At 41.0% G+C, this 16,006-nt stretch overlaps 1 protein-coding gene across 3 annotated transcripts in view; it reads right to left on the reverse strand.

The window, feature by feature from the left end:
• Window positions 1–16,006, reverse strand: part of KYNU (kynureninase) — a 146,681-nt gene that overhangs the window by 96,987 nt on the left and 33,688 nt on the right. For all 3 annotated transcript variants that reach the window (XM_030801228.1, XM_030801229.1, XM_030801230.1), the window contains one exon: window positions 11,468–11,550. In XM_030801228.1, the coding sequence (XP_030657088.1) occupies window positions 11,468–11,550 (83 nt within the window). The remainder of the gene's footprint in view (window positions 1–11,467; window positions 11,551–16,006) is intronic.

A 16,006-nucleotide genomic window follows, 5' to 3' on the forward strand; every position in this document is an offset into this window, starting at 1 on the left:
CTTTTGTTTATAACTCTTCTACTGAGGTTTAAGGGGTTTGTTTTGTTTTGTTTTGTTTTGTTTGAGACAGGGTCTTACTCTGTCACCCAGGCTGGAGTACAATGGTGCAATCATGGCTCCTTGCAGCCTCCACCTCCTGAGCTCCTGCCTCAGCCTCCCAAGTAGCTCAAACTACAGGTATGAGCCACCCACACCCCGCTAATTTTTCTTTCTTCTTCTTATTTATTTATTTCATTTATTTATTTATTTATTTTGTAGAGACGGGGTCTCCCTATTTTGCCTCAGCTGGTCTTGAACTCCTAGGCTTAAGTGATCCCCTCTCTTTGGCCTCTCAGTGTTGGAATTACAGGTGTGAGCCACTATGCCTGGCCCCCTATAAAGTTATTTAAAAAAATTTAATAGGTTAACATATTCATATGGTCATAAACTAAAAACAGATTTCTTTTTTCCTTTTTAAAAAAATTTTCTACACAACATGGATGTATAAAAACAGATTTTCATGAAAAGTTTTGTAATTTGGGTATAATAAACATGAGTGTTGTTGAATCAAGTTTAGCCTAAAGCTATCTACTTACGTATATCAAGTTTGGCTTAAAGGTTTCTCTGTGCATAGTGAACTATAACCTAAATGGAGATGTAAACAAACCGTAACCTGGCTCCAGTGCTAATCACCGCGTTTTGGCCAAAGAAGATAAACTGTTCAAACCCTGCTCAAATAAGGCAAATGTTGAGTTGTAAACAACCTGGCTGTTTCTGTACCTCACTTCCATTCTCTGTATGTCACCTTCCTTTTTCTGTCCATAAATCTTCTTCTATCATGTGGCTGTGCTGGAGTATCTCTGAGTCTATTATGGCTTGGGAGGCTGCCCAATTTGTGAATTGTTCTTTGCTCAATTATACTCTGATAAATTTAATTTGGTTAAGGATTTTCTTTTAACAGATTTAAACAAAATTATGGGAGGATACTGTTTTGGAGTGAGCTCATGCACTAGGCCCCCACAGACCAGACCAAACCAAAAAGCAGTCACTTATGATAAATGTGACATAATCAAAAATAAGACTTCAAGGAAACAGATATACCCTAGAACAGACTAGGTTTTGTTTTTCTCCTGTAAACAGGATATTCCAGCATGAGGAAGTACCCTCTACTCTAACCCGTAAAAAAAAAAATTACCGAACTCCTTGTTCCTATCTTACAAAATCCACTATTATGCTATTCTCCAGTGGGTTTTAAAACCAAATAAGGACATTTATGATGGTGATAGTTACATCAATGACTAAAGTTTTGGTCAATCTCTCAAAATTGAGAAGATGACCAAAAAGGGAGATTGTCAAATTAACTTTAGCCTAAACTTGCCTCCTTACATATTTTAAGTCCAGCCTAAAGGTTTCTCTGTAAATCATGAACTGTTACCTAAATGCAGGCATAAACAGACTGTAAACTACTCTTGTGCTAATCACCACATTTTGGCCAATCAAAGGAGACCAACTGTTCAAACCATGGTAAATTAAGGCAAATGCTGGGCTGTACCCAATCAGGCTGTTTCTGTACCTCACTTCCATTTTCTGTACATCACTTTACTTTCTCTGTCCACAAATCTTCCAACCACATGCCTGTGCTGGAGTCCCTGTGAGCCTACTCTGGCTTGAGAGGCTGCCTGACTCATGATTTGTTCTTTGCTCAATTAAACTCTATTAAATTTAGTTTGGCTCATGATTTTTTTTTTTAACAGCGTGTTCTGCACGTGATGGGGTTTGTTGTAAGGTGATCCCATTTGCCCATCGTGCTGGGAAACGCCCTCATGTCAGACTCTTTAGGTTGTGTAGATAACAGAGTAGACTTGTCCAGCCTCCTGCGCGGGGACTGATAGCTAAATAAGAGTGCAAGTAGATAAACATTTATTTAATGCTTTTTTTTTTTCACTATTGTAAGATGCTCCCTGGGGCCTGAAAGCTTAAGATGAGTAACTCCTCCCTTCTCAGGCCCAGTACCAAGGTGCAAGACCACTTACATTAGCAGGGTGCACCAGCAAAATAGCGGAAGCAGGAAGAGAGCTGGCCAGAAGATAGCAACCCTGGTTGGAAGACACATACTCCTGAAGATCGAGAAAGAGGCCATCCAGGTACAAAGTAGCAGTTACGACAGACTAGGACACTTCCTGTTTACAGGAGACTATAAAACCTTTGTCCCATCCTCACTTGGTGATGATGCCATTTTAGGCCTCAGCCCACCTGCACCCAGGCATTCATTAAAACAGCATGTTGCTCCACACCACCTCATCTTGTCTGTTGCACTCTTGGGGTTCAAACCAATACAAAAATTTTACGTTCTGGTGCCGTAACGCAGGAAGGGCTCAAGTCTGCGTCCTCCTTGGGCCTACCCCTCCACCCCAGAGAGCAGGCCACAGCAGCCAGACAAAGGAAACTCCTCAGCCTCCAGTCACCCCTCTGCATGCACACTGGTCACTGATCTCACCTACCAGTAAGTTTCCTGGGAGCCCTGTCAACAGGGAAAAATCTGCATGGCCTTTCTTGGTTTCTCCAGTCCGAAAATCCAGCTTTGGTCCAAGAAGGCTCTGGTGTGTGCCAGGCAGTTGCTGATCATCTGGTCTTAGGGGGACACCTCTAAGCCATTTGATCCCGTTCCGGGAATGAAAAAGGCAGTGGTGACGATCACTCCTTTTATCGTCTCCCTTCAGCTGTCCGGGACGGTCTCCTTTTTCTCTGTTTTCCCATGCCTACCCTCCATTATGGGAAACTCCCGGTACTCCATTCCCAAAAACAGCCCTCTAGGCTGCCTCATACAAAAACCCTGCAAACCTTAGGCCTCAGGCAAGATATCCACCCTAAGTGCCTCGTCTTTTTTTACAATACAGCCTGGCTGCAGTACAAATTAAATAATGCATCTAAATGGACCGCAAATAAAACATTTGACTTTACAATTTTAACTAACTTAAGCTATTATTGCCGATGACTGGAGAAATGGGGAGAAATTCCTTATGTCCAGGCCTTTTTTGCACTCAGATCACAGCCCAACCTCTGTAATTCTTGCTTACCTGTTCAAATCCTTCTCTTTCATTCTTGCCATCCAGATCATCTTTCTCCTCCCAACCCTACCTCTTTTTCCTCATTCAATCCAGCAGACTGCTGTCCACCCCTCCCAGCCCCTACCTCTTTCGGTCAACTGCCTTCTTTAACCCGTTGTCTTCTCAGCCACCATCTTCTCAGCCGCCATCTTCCCAGTCAGCTGTATCCACTTCTTTTCCTACCCCGTCCCCTCAGGACAATTCTAGCATTGCCTGTACTCAATTCTCCTTCCTCATTGCCCTCTCCTGAAGCCTATAAACCCATCCTGCCACCTTACGCCCCTGTGTATCCTCCACTGCTTATCGACTCGACTCCTTTCCCCCTTCATACCCTCAGCAGGAACCAATTCCGGCTTCTTCCTTCTCTCCGGCCCATACTCCCTCAGGCACCATCTTTAGCCCATGCCCCACCCTTACTTCAGGAAGTAGCAGGAACTGAAGGTATTATTAGAGTTCGTGTTCCCTTCTCCCTCACTGATCTCCCTCAAATTAACAAAAGACTTGGTTCATTTCCAGAAGACCCCACGTCTTACATTAGGGAGTTTCAGTACCTTACCTGAAACTAAGGTAAGTTTTTAGTAGTCCTACAAACTAACCTGTCATGACCTCTACATTATCCTCTTCCACCCTCACCCCAGAAGACCAAGACTGTATCTGGACCCTAGCTCAGGCGCATGCTGATACAATTCATCACCAAACTCCTGCCCAGCCTACTGGCGCAGAGGCAGTTCCCAACCAGGACCCCACTGGAATTATCAACATGGGGCCTCTGGATGCCACCATCAAGACCACATGATTGTGTGTCTCCTTGCAGGACTCAAAAAGGGTGCCCATAAAGTAGTAAACTATGAAAAACTTTCAGAAATCACCCAAGGTCCTGACAAAAACCCAGCCCTTTTTCTCTCTTGTTTAACTGAAGCCATAAGAAAATATGCCAACCTAAACCCAGCCAGCCCAAAAGGAACCACAATCTTAAACCTTTGGTTCACCTCCCAATCCACCCCCAATATTCTGCGCAAACTTCAGAAGCTTGATGACAGCCCTCAAACCCCACAAGGAAACCTTCTTAATTTAGCCTTCAAAGTCTTTAACAATCATGATGAGGAAAATGAAAGGCAAAAAACAGGCAGTTTCAAATGCGTACCTCCACCATTCGGGCCCTGCAGGCCCGCAGGGGTGCAGCTCCACACGGAAGCCTCCTGGCAATCCACCTCCACCTGGTGCCTGTTTCAAGTGCGGCAATGAAGGCTACTGGTCCAGACAATGCCCAAACCCGGGTAAGCCCACCAGGCCATGCCCCCTCTGCGGAGGACCTCACTGGAGGTTGGACTGTGAGCGGACCCCACAAGGACCACCCCCATCCCTTCCTAAGCTGGCCAGAACCTCCTACTCGGATCTCATCGGCCTTGCCACTGAAGACTGACGGTGCCCTGAAGTGGACACCCTGGCAACTACCATCTCTTCATCTGAGCCAAGGGTAACCCTGATGGTGGCAGGTAGGCCACTGTGTTTTTTAATTAATACCAGGGCAACCTACACTGCTTTACCTAATTTTTCAGGACCCACCGAGTTCTCTCAAGTCTCTGTCGTAGAAATTAATAGACAAGTCTCCAAACCCCGAGCCACCCCTCCACTTTTCTGCTCCCTACACGCCTTTTCTTTCACTGACTCTTTGTTTAGTCCTGTCCTCATGCCAAACTCCACTCCTTTCAAAACTCCACACTACTCTTCACTTCCATGTTCCCCATAGTACCCAACGCATCAACCCAGACCCCTCCGGGGCTTCTAACTTTCTTCTACACCTCCAACCTCCCACCTTAAAACATGCAACTTTTCCTTATCCCCTATCCGTAGTTGACCCCACTGTTTAGGACACTTCCACACCCTCAGTCACAAAACACCACACCCCCATCCACATTGCCCTTAAAAAGCCCACCCAGTTCCTATCACAGAAGCAGTATCCCACCTCCCAAGCACCTCGCATAGGCCTAAAGCCTATCATTTTTCGCCTCCTCACCAGTCACCTACTCCACCCAACAAACTCCCCTTTTAACAAACCAGTTCTACCTGTTAAAAAGCCAGATGAAACTTATCACTTAGTCCAGGACCTCAGGCTCATTAACCAAGCTGTACTCCCAGTATGTCTACTAGTTCCTAACCCACATACTTTACTTTCCACAATTCCCTCGAATACCACCCATTTTTCTGTTCTGAACCTAAAACATGCTTTTTTTTTTCTTCCACAATTCCTCTACACCTTGATACCCAAAACCTCTTTGCCTTTAGGTGGGAAAACCCCAACTCTCACCTTTCACATCAGCTCACCTGGTGCATAGTACCTCAAGGTTTCAGAGACAGCCCCCATCTTTTTGGACAGGGCCTTGCTCATGGCCTCGGTACCCTATCCCTAAAACCGTCCCTTCTCCTTCAATGTGTTAATAATCTGCTCCTGTGTAGCCCCTCTCAAAAAGACTGCAACACCCACACTATCTCTCTTTTAAACTTCTTGACAAAACGGGGTTATTAGGTCTCCTCTAAGAAAGCACAAATATGCACCCCCTTAGTCACCTGTCTAGGGCTAGCTCTTACCCCATGAACCCAAGGGCTCACAGCCGACTGCATAGCCCTCCTTCAATCCCTCCTGCCTCCGCAAACTAAGCAAAAAATTCTCTGTCTTTTCTAGGATTAGTGGGATATTTTAGGCTCTAGGTTCCCTCCTTCGCTCTACTTGCCAAACCATTATATCAAGCTGCTAAAGCCCCACTCCATGAGCCTTTAAAATCTGCAAAGCCTATTACCTAACCTTTCCGTCTACTCCAGAAGGCTCTCACCTCAGCCCAGTCCTCACTCTCCCAGACCTCACCAAACCTTTCTCCCTCTATACCGACAAACAGCGTAGAGTTACACTAGGTGTTCTAACCCAGGCTAAAGGACCCACCCTTCAGGTTATTGCCTACCTCTCTAAACAGCTTAAAGCCTCAGTTCTTGGATGGCCTGCCTGCCTCCGAGCATTGGTGCAGCTGCTGTCCTAACCCTTAAAAGCCTAAAACTATCTCTCCATGCCAACCTAACAGTTTATTCAACCCATAACATCAAAGACATGCCAACTCACTGCCGTGTACTAGTCTCATCTCTGCCCCACAACTCCTCCAACTGTATACTCTATTCATAGAAACTCCCCAAATCACTATGCTAACCAGCTCCCATCTAAACCCAGCCATGCTCTTACCTGAAGCTACAACTACTGAAGACCCTAAACACTTCTGTGTGAACACTGTTCAAACCTTCCTTATACCTTTTCCAAACCTAACAGACCAACCCCTTCTTTACTTGGTTTGTAGATGGCAGCTCCTTCCTATGTCAAGGACGCCTGCATGCTGGCTATACTATAGTGTCCCCCACCCCTCCGCCCCACATACTATTGAAGCCAATCCACTCCCCCTAGGTACTACCTCCCAAAAGCTGAACTCATTGCCCTCACTCAAGCTCTCACACTGACAGCCGGACAACAAATTAACATATATTCAAATTGTCATTATACGTTCCATATAGTACAGTCACACTCGTCTACCTGGAAAAAACAGGGTTTTCTAACTGCAAAAAACACTCCTGTCATAAATGGCTCTCTCATCAACAAACTCCTTCAAGCTATCAAGCTCCTGCAGAAAGTTGCCATCACTCATTGCAGGGGTCACCAAACCCGAGACAATCATATATCGGCTAGAAACGCGCTAACAGAACAGGTAGTGAAATAAATAGTTCTGCAATCCGTGTAAGGCCAGTTTCTCTCCCTGTCCTTGTTCTGTCCTCTTTACTCCTCAGAAGAAAAGGAGGACTTCTGAGCCCAAAACCTTCAAAAGCAAGGACCATAGTATGTGGAGGAAAGGTGCTTCGTTCTTCCTCACTCTCAAAACCTTCCTCACCTCCAAAGAATCCACAACTCTTTCCATGTCGGTTACAAACCTCTCTTGCAACTTTTCCACCCTATTCTCACTTGTTCTCACCTTTCCAGCCATGTCTGAGAAATTACCCAGTCCGGCTCTATCTGCCACTCAGTGTCACCCCAAGGTTCCCTCTGGCCACCACCTTTTCCTACCCACCAAGCCTGGGGCCAGGTACCAAGGCAAGAGTGGCAAGTAAACCTCACTCACATGCCGCCCAATACGCAGCTCTGCTATCTTCTTGTCTTTGTCTATACTTTCTCCGGGTAAGTAAAAATGTTCCCAACAACTTCAGAAAGTGCAAATGTTGTCACGCAAACTCTCATCATGCATATAATTCCCTATTTTGTACTCCCAACATCCATCCAGCCCAATAACAGGCTGGCCTTCATCAGCCAAATAATCCAAGTTGTCTCTACATCCTTAAATATGAAGTAGGTTCTCCACACACCCTACAGGCCTCAATCTTCAGGCAAAGTTGAAAAAATTAATTCTGTCCTTAAAGCCCAACTCACCAAGCTGGCTCTAAAACCCTACCAGTCGTGGACAAAAAAATCTCCCTTTTGCCCTCATGAGACTCCGCACAACACCAAAAGCACCCTCTTCTTATAGTCTTAGGGCCTCCACCCTTACCAAACTCTAAGCCACTCAGAAATTACCTCCCCTTCTTAATCCAGACACAGCCTTTCATTCGTGAAGCAGCAAATGAGGCTATACCTTTCCCTGTCGACACCTCCTTGTCCTCTGAACATAACTGTCGTGCAGGCACAGACGCGTTTCCAGACAATCCAGACGATGCTCCTACTACAAGGACAGGGTGGATACCAACCCGTCTCTCAAGAATACCCCAAAAAATAAGGTTTTCTTTTTCCAAGGTGCCCACGCCACCCCCTATATCACACGTGAAGTAGTTATTGAGAAAGTCGCCCTTTTCCCTTTTATCTATAACCAAATAGACAGGAATATAAGATTCTCCCTGGGGCCTGAAAGCTTAAGGAGATGAATAACTCCTTCCTTCTCAGGCCCAGTACAAGGCGCAAGGCTACTTACGTCAGCAGCGTGCGCCAGCAAGATATCAGAAGCAGGAAGAGAGCCGACCGAAAGACAGCTACCCTGGCCAGAAGACACGTACCCCTGAAGATCGAGAAAGAGGCCATCCAGGTACAACACAGCAGTTATGTCAGACTAGAACACTTCCTGTTTACCGGAGACTATAAAACCTTTGTCCCGTCCTCACTTGGTGCTGATGCCATTTTAGGCCTCAGCCCGCCTGCACCCAGGTGCTCATTAAAACAGCATGTTGCTCCACACCACCTCGTGTTGTCTATTGACGTGCTCTCGGGGTTCAAACCGATACAGAAACCTTACAAGTATGGTATATATTATTAATTGAGTTGGTTACACCAAATTCATATGTTAAAGCCCTAACCTCCAATGTGAGTGTATTTGGGGATAGGCCTATAAATTAGTAATTAAGGTTAAGTGCAGTCATAAGGGTGAGGCCTTGATATGGTAGAGCTGGTATACTTAGGTGTCCTTATAAGACGTGTGAGAGACACCAGAGAATTCTTTCCTCCAGTAAGCAAAAGAAAGGCCATGTGAGGACATAGTGAGAAGGCAGCCAAGAGGAGAAGCCAAGAGGAGAACCCTTACCAGAAACCAACTCCGACAGCACTTTGCACCTTGATCATGAATTTCTAGCCTCCAGTACTGGGAACAAATAAACTTACATTGTTTAAGCCACCCAGTCTGTGGTGTTTGTCATGGCAGTCTGGAGACCCTTTCTTCTCTCTTTTCTGGAAATTAATCCTCTAGTCATCTCCTGAAATGGGGTGTGGGAGTATTCACCTGCAGCATCAAGTTGGCAAGGGGATCTGATATTCTAATTATATTTTAAACAGAATTTCAACAAATCTTCTTTTTTAAAAATTTGTATTTTCATCACTACTTCTGGAGGTGTGAGGACTAAACTGTGACCTTTTTTCTCTCTTGCCCAAATTCCTAAGAGGCCTGGGGAGAAACACCCTACAAACCATAAAATCTCACCAAATGGGTTTTATTTTATCCTATGTGACACAGCTTACTTTCCAACCTTACTCTGGCATAACATCAAATGACAGATAAAGAAGAAAATCAAAATATTTTACCCCAAAATATGTCTCTTTGACATACTTTGAGTGGCCCTACAAAGCCTTCTGTTGTGAGGGAAAATTTGCATCTGTCAAGAATATGAGGAATATAACCAAATCTTTCCCTTTTCAGTCCCTTCCAATACTGAAGAGATGAACTGAGAGACTAGAACCCTTTACAGGTATGAGTAGGAAACAATTGCCATCTGTTGTCTCTAAGGGCAGCCACCTATGAGAGTTTATCTACATAATAAGAACCTTGGTTTTCATCACCCCTTATCTGCCTCCAGACACTCCTTTCTATTGACTCCAGGTTTTTAGATAATAACTTAACTCTTTCAACAAATTGCCAATCAGAAAATCTTTGACTCCACCTACAACCCTATGACCTATAAACTCCTACACTATCCACCCATGCTCCTGTCCCGTCCTCTCCCCCAAACCTATGGATACTTCACATGCGTAGATTGATGTCTTTTGTCAACCCAACCACCTTGGGCACATGTTCTTAGGACCTCTTGAGACTGTGCCTTGGGTCATGACAACTCATATTTGGCTCAGAATATTTTACAGAATAATTTACTCTTCAAATATTTTACAGAATTTGGCTCTTTTCATGGTCAGGTGATGAGCAGGGTAAAGCAGATGGCTTTTTATTTTTTTGCCATTGGGAGATTAGGATTTGGTTTACTTTTTTTTTTTTTTTTTGAGAAAGGCAATTACTGCTTGTCTATCTGCGAGCCAACTCCCCAGATATTATTATCATCTCCTTTGTCATTCTATTTTGTCCTCTGGGGTTTAGACTTTGTAATTTTTTTTCTATTCCCTTCAGAATTCTTTAGTGAGATTTTAGAAAAAAGAGTAGTTACATGCATGTGTTCAATCCTAAATCAATTGGAAAATTATGCCTCTTTGGTAGTGTGATTAATTTTATATTTCTTTGTATTTTACTTATGTATGTACATTAATTTTGGATTTCTTTGCATCTTCCTTTACTGGCAGTCCATGAGGATAAGGAAGGTGAGTGTTCTTGTTTTTTTTTTTTTTTGAGGCAGGGTGTCACCCTGTCATCCAGGCTGAAGAACAGTGGCATGATTTGAGCTCACTGAAGCCTCAACCTCTCAGGCTTAAGCTAACCTCCCACCTCAGTCTCTCAAGTATCTGGGACTAGAGGTGTGTGCCACCATGCTTGGCTAATTTTTAAATTTTTTTTGTAGAGACGGGATCTCACCATGTTGGCCAGGCTGGTCTCAAACTCCTGAGCTCAAGCAATCCACCCACCTCAGACTGTCAAAGTGCTGGGATTACAGGTGTGTGTCACCATGCCCAGCCCTTATTCACTTTTATGTCCTCAGAGCTCCCACAAGTCATGACATATAGCAAAGAATCAATAATTACTTTTTAAATAAACAAGATACTCTCCAGATTTTAATGATTTGCCTGTTGCCATAGTTTTTTCTATGCATAGGTCCAGCTTTCCCCACTCCATTTCCCTTCCAGCCACGTTGATTTTCTCTCGAATTACTGGTCAAGATTCAAATGGAATGAAGCAATAAAGATATTTTTATGTTTGCTTATAAGAGAATAAGCTTTCAAAAAGGATTTGAAAACTTGAGTCTTCCCTAAGTCCTTAAAATAGTTCCAAATAGCACCACTCCAATTATCAAAATATCATTTTTTTTGTTCAATACCTTAAATTTTAAACAATGCTGAATATTTAAGCCAATTAAATAACTTTTTTCAAAATGTTAACACATTTACCATCTAAAACTATCTTAAATACCACCGATAGTATATATAACTCTCTTTAGGATAGCACATTTTAGACTAAAAACAGCATCAGCTGTGTCATTTTCAGTAACATGAAGCTAAAATTTAAATAGACCACCAAAGATTAAATTGAAATGAGCAAAAGCATGACCGGTGTTTTACACCATTAGCATGTGAAAATGTTCATTATATCAAATAGTTAAATTATAGAAAATTCATTTCAGTTGATTTTTATGAAATTTATTCAATTATAAATTAATACAATGTATGTGTTTCTCATAGGTGTGATAAATATTACATTTAAAGTATGACAGAAAAAAATAACATTTTATTTTTATATAAATAACCTTGTTATGCTCACCATTGCAATCTTTGAGTTAACAAATTTAATTTGAAAGTGTACTTCCTTTTTACTATTATAGATTAAAATAGAAAATCACGATGTTCTTCAATAAGATTTTGACTTTATGAGCCTGTGTTTATAACTAAATGATAATATATTTACAGTTCATTTGGAAAAACTTCAGTGTTTTGTACTTACCTACAATGTCCTTCATAAGGCCTACAATACTCTCATCTCCTGTAATCCAAGGACGCTTCCCCACTTCATGACCATAGGCTGCTCTGAAATTGAAAACGGACATAAACATTTCTTAGCTTTTATGTGCATGTGTGTGATTATTTCAAATATCAGCTTTAGAAAATAAACATTTCTATGTGGACCTTTCTATGTGTTAGTAATTATATAAAATCAGGCTTTTTTAAAACAAAATATATAATACTTGGGATTAATGTCTTTTAACTTCTCTTTTTAAATTTCTTTTATTTTCTTTTTGTGAGGAATGGGGGAGATTGTTCATATGTTATTTTAATATCTTGCTATATTCTAGAGTGTAATTTTTTTTGGTCTCAGTTATTTTGCAATTTTTAAGATTATTTGAACACTGCTTTTATACCTGTAGAATGTAGTATCTATACTAAAACTTATATACTATTTTGTAAGGCTAGAGACTAAAATGATTATAAATTGACATTTAAAATATAGCTATAATCTGTACATTTAATAGAAGTATATAAAATGTGATTATACTCATGATAACATTTTATAGGTAAATAACAAAATTTATGAATAATCAAAGCCAACACTACTTGGTTTGACATATTTGCTAGCAATTTCATCTGTCACATTCCAGCTCAATTTTATTATTCTAGTAAGTATCCCAGGAGGCATAGTAGAAAAATGCAAAATACATAGAGTACTTCAACTTTCAAGAAATTTCCATGAAATGAAGAAGGCAAATACACTTGAAAAACATAGAAGAAATTAAAACAGAGGATTAAGGTGAAGTGCCTCTGAGTGCTGTTACATTGTTGTATCTTAGGATGCTCTGAATGTGATAGTTCTGTAAGCAGACAAGGGGGTCTCCAGGGATTACAACATTTAATAAAGTTGAACCATTAGCCTGTTTTACAGCCTCCTGCCCTGTCACCTGTTTTTTTCCCAAGCCTGGTGTGTAATGCTGTCACCTTGTTGGTTGGGGCAAGCTTCTGACAGGCCCCAGCAACTCATAGAGGAGCCTGAGTGAAATTTCCTCATTACCATGCTAAAGTCTCCACCCTGGGGAGGAGCTATAGCTTCATTACCATAACATGCGATCTACGCACTGGCAAGATTACTCACTGCATCTCCGCAACTGAGACTCTTCCTCTGCATGCGATGATGCATCTTCTCCCTTATCACCCTATAAAACTCCCCTGTCACTTTCCGTCTGGGAGACACTACTCTTGTGAAAACTCCCAGTGTCTTCCTTACTTATGCCAAGTAATCAAACTTCTATTGATCAAAACCTGCTCTCTCTACTTTTTTTTACTACAGAGAAATAGTTTATTTTAAATCATATTTTAGAATTAAGCATTATTTTAAAACTTATTTCATAATAAACATTGCAAAGATGATTTCACAATTAAAAAGATAAATATTAAATATTTAAGCCTGCTATATATTCCTCTGACTCTTTTTTTTTTATTATACTTTAAGTTCTGGGATACATGTGCAGAACGTGCAGGTTTGTTACATAAGTATACACGTGCCATGGCGGTTTGCTGCACCCATCAACCCGTCACCTACATTAGGTATTTCTCCTAATGCTCTCCCTCCCTTAGCCCCTCACCCCCTGACAGGCCCAAGTGTGTGATGTTCCCCTCCCTGAGTCCACGTGTTCTCACTGTTCAACTCCCACTTATGAGTGAGAACATGCGGTGCTTGGTTTTAAAGTTCCTGTGTTAGTTGGCTGAGAATGATGGTTTCCAGCTTTATCCATGTCTCCAGAAAGACCTTTGTTCCTCACCACATGAATGAAGCGCATTTTTTCTGGGTAACAGTTCTTAATTCTTTAGGAATCCAAAAGTTTGTCAGCTTGAAAGAAAGGAATGAAAATGTGCTTTTTGTATAGTACCAACCTGGGTTGAGTCTGTGTCAGTAAACTGGTGGGCTGGTACTCCCTAAGAGGGGCGGTAAGACCAGAGGTCTAGAGTACTGTTTTTCTTCCTTTGCAGACTTCCAAGGTATAAATACTCCCATCATGGGCGATTTCGTACTACCAACAGAAATTCTGAGTATTTAATAATTGGCTTTTGACATCTGGTATAAGCCAGCTCCAGATCAGTACTGGTCATGAGACCACACTTATTGGAAGCTATAGGGCTTCATTTTCCACATTTGTACAAGTAAATGGGTAACAATATGGACCTTAAAGGATTCCCATGAGACATAAATGAGATAACATGTGAAAGAGACGGTTACATAGTACCCTGTTTCTGAGTCTTCTTTCCTAATGTAAATCTAATGCTAAAACTCCCTTCATCAGCATGTGGTATAGAACACAATTTTTAAACTAACATTTCTATTACCATACAAAGTAAGATGAAGGAAGAGGACTTTCTTTGAGAATAAACATAGACTGCTAAGAACTAAGGATGGAAGAGAGGGGCAATTGTTAGTTATTATTATTCATATTATTATTAGATAGCCTGCAGCTTGCCTCTTTCTTGATTTCTAATATAAATGCTAAAGACAAAAATCATTATCATTAAATGGTAGTTAAAGGCTGATACTTGGATCCTTTTTTATTTTAATCACATAGAGCTCCATGGCCTTTGCTGATAGCATAATACATCTTATTACATTTAGGTAGTAAAATTCTATGTTCTGCCTCAGAGAATTTATATCTCAGAATATTATGCCACCTACTCCTTACTCTGGTAGACACCAAGGTAATAATCTTTAAGGATATGTTTCTTCCTGCAATGCTTTTGGCATCTCCCTCCCTTTAAAATACCACACAGAGTCTGCTTCTTCATTTTGTTAGCCCACTAGCCTGGGGTAGTGAAATGTATTTAGAAAGTGTTACCCAAATAAACTCAAAGTAAAGTGGCCTGTCATTAGAAAGAGTTGATATAGATTAAAGTGCAGTTACAAATATCAGTATTAATGTTAAGAAAAATATTATATTGTTCAAACAAAGCTACTTAAAATAGTTGCAGCATAGATGTAATCTTCTTTTACAAATGCTGGAAAGGAAAAGAGAGCATGGGAGAGAGTTAACTCACTGCCACAGAATAAATCATTGCTATAAGTGGGTGTTTTCTGAGACATCTACTAGGAGTATTTACTCACAAAATTAGAATTGCAGGATGTAAAACTAGGAAGTTAATAGAAACTGGGATCATCTTTAAAGTAGGACCATGCTGTAACCATCCCACAAAACGAAAAATGGCCCTGTTTTTAGAAAGCTTCCTTCCATAAGTAAATAATTACAATTTCACAGCCTGCCTTCATTACATTATAATTTTTTTTCCATGATCCAATTGATGATTAGCCAATAAAGATGTTGAGAGGCCAGGGACGGTGGCTCATGCCTGTAATCCCAGCATTTTGGGAGTCCAACGTGGGTTGATCCCTTGAGACCAGGTGTTTGAGACCAGCCTGGGCAACATAGAGAGACCCCGTCTCTACAAAATTAAAGAAAAAATTAACCAGGCTTGGTGGCATGTACCTATAGTTGTAGCTACTCAGGAGCCTGAGGTGGGAGGATAGCCTGGGCCTGAGAGTTTAAGGCTGCAGTGAGCTATGATCACGCCACTGCACTCCAGCCTGGGCAACAGAGTGACACCCTGACTCCAAAAAAAGAATGTTAATTAGAAAAACAAAAACAAATAAAGATGTTGTGAAAAATCTTTGTAACATGCCATTCTATGTATTTTCTTATGCTCTCTTATTCAAACACTATTGCTTTTAAAGGAAGAAATGCTTAAATTAAATGAGACTAGAAGGGTCTGAAGGAGGCATCTACATCTCTCTGGCATGTTTTATCAGTGTCCTGTCAGCACACACGTACACTGCCATGTAAAGTAAACTCTGTGGTTTATTCCTGATATTTACTTCAAAGGGATATTTTTATCTTTAAATAATCTTACCTAAACTGTCACAGTTCTTAGCAGAATCCCTGTAGAGACAAAACCGTAGTAGGTTTTTGCTCTTATGAAAAAGAAAGAACACCCTTTATATAGCAGATTTGACAATGTAAATGACGTAAGATATTGTGATTCTATTTTAGGAACATAATACCCATTTCCCAGCTTACAATATGCTCTTTAGGACTGATATATCCTTCTGTTCTAGCTGAATTGTGGCATTATGATTATTAACCAATGTTATTCTCCATTAAATAATCCAGGTCATTAGTAAATATTTAATATAAAATATTATTCCCAAATACTTTATGCCTATTGCCTACTCATTCCAACAGACCCATAGATTTCAGGCATATTGTTGCTTCTTCTTGTTACAAAACCTTTTTGCTTATAATTATTAAGTATCAAATAAATATAATCACCCAAAAAGTTGTATATTTCAGAATATTGGAATTGCCTAAATATTGCCATTTTGCAAAACAAATATATTCTTCAATGTGTGATTGATCTACTTTAGAAATCCTGTAGAGTTGAAAATGAAAATGCAAAATAATGGTAATAGAATTGTAAAACTAACACAGAGGTAAAAGCTTCTAAGAAAACTATT

Source organism: Nomascus leucogenys, chromosome 20 (assembly GCF_006542625.1).
Source record: "Nomascus leucogenys isolate Asia chromosome 20, Asia_NLE_v1, whole genome shotgun sequence".
NCBI classification, from domain to species: Eukaryota; Metazoa; Chordata; class Mammalia; order Primates; family Hylobatidae; genus Nomascus; species Nomascus leucogenys.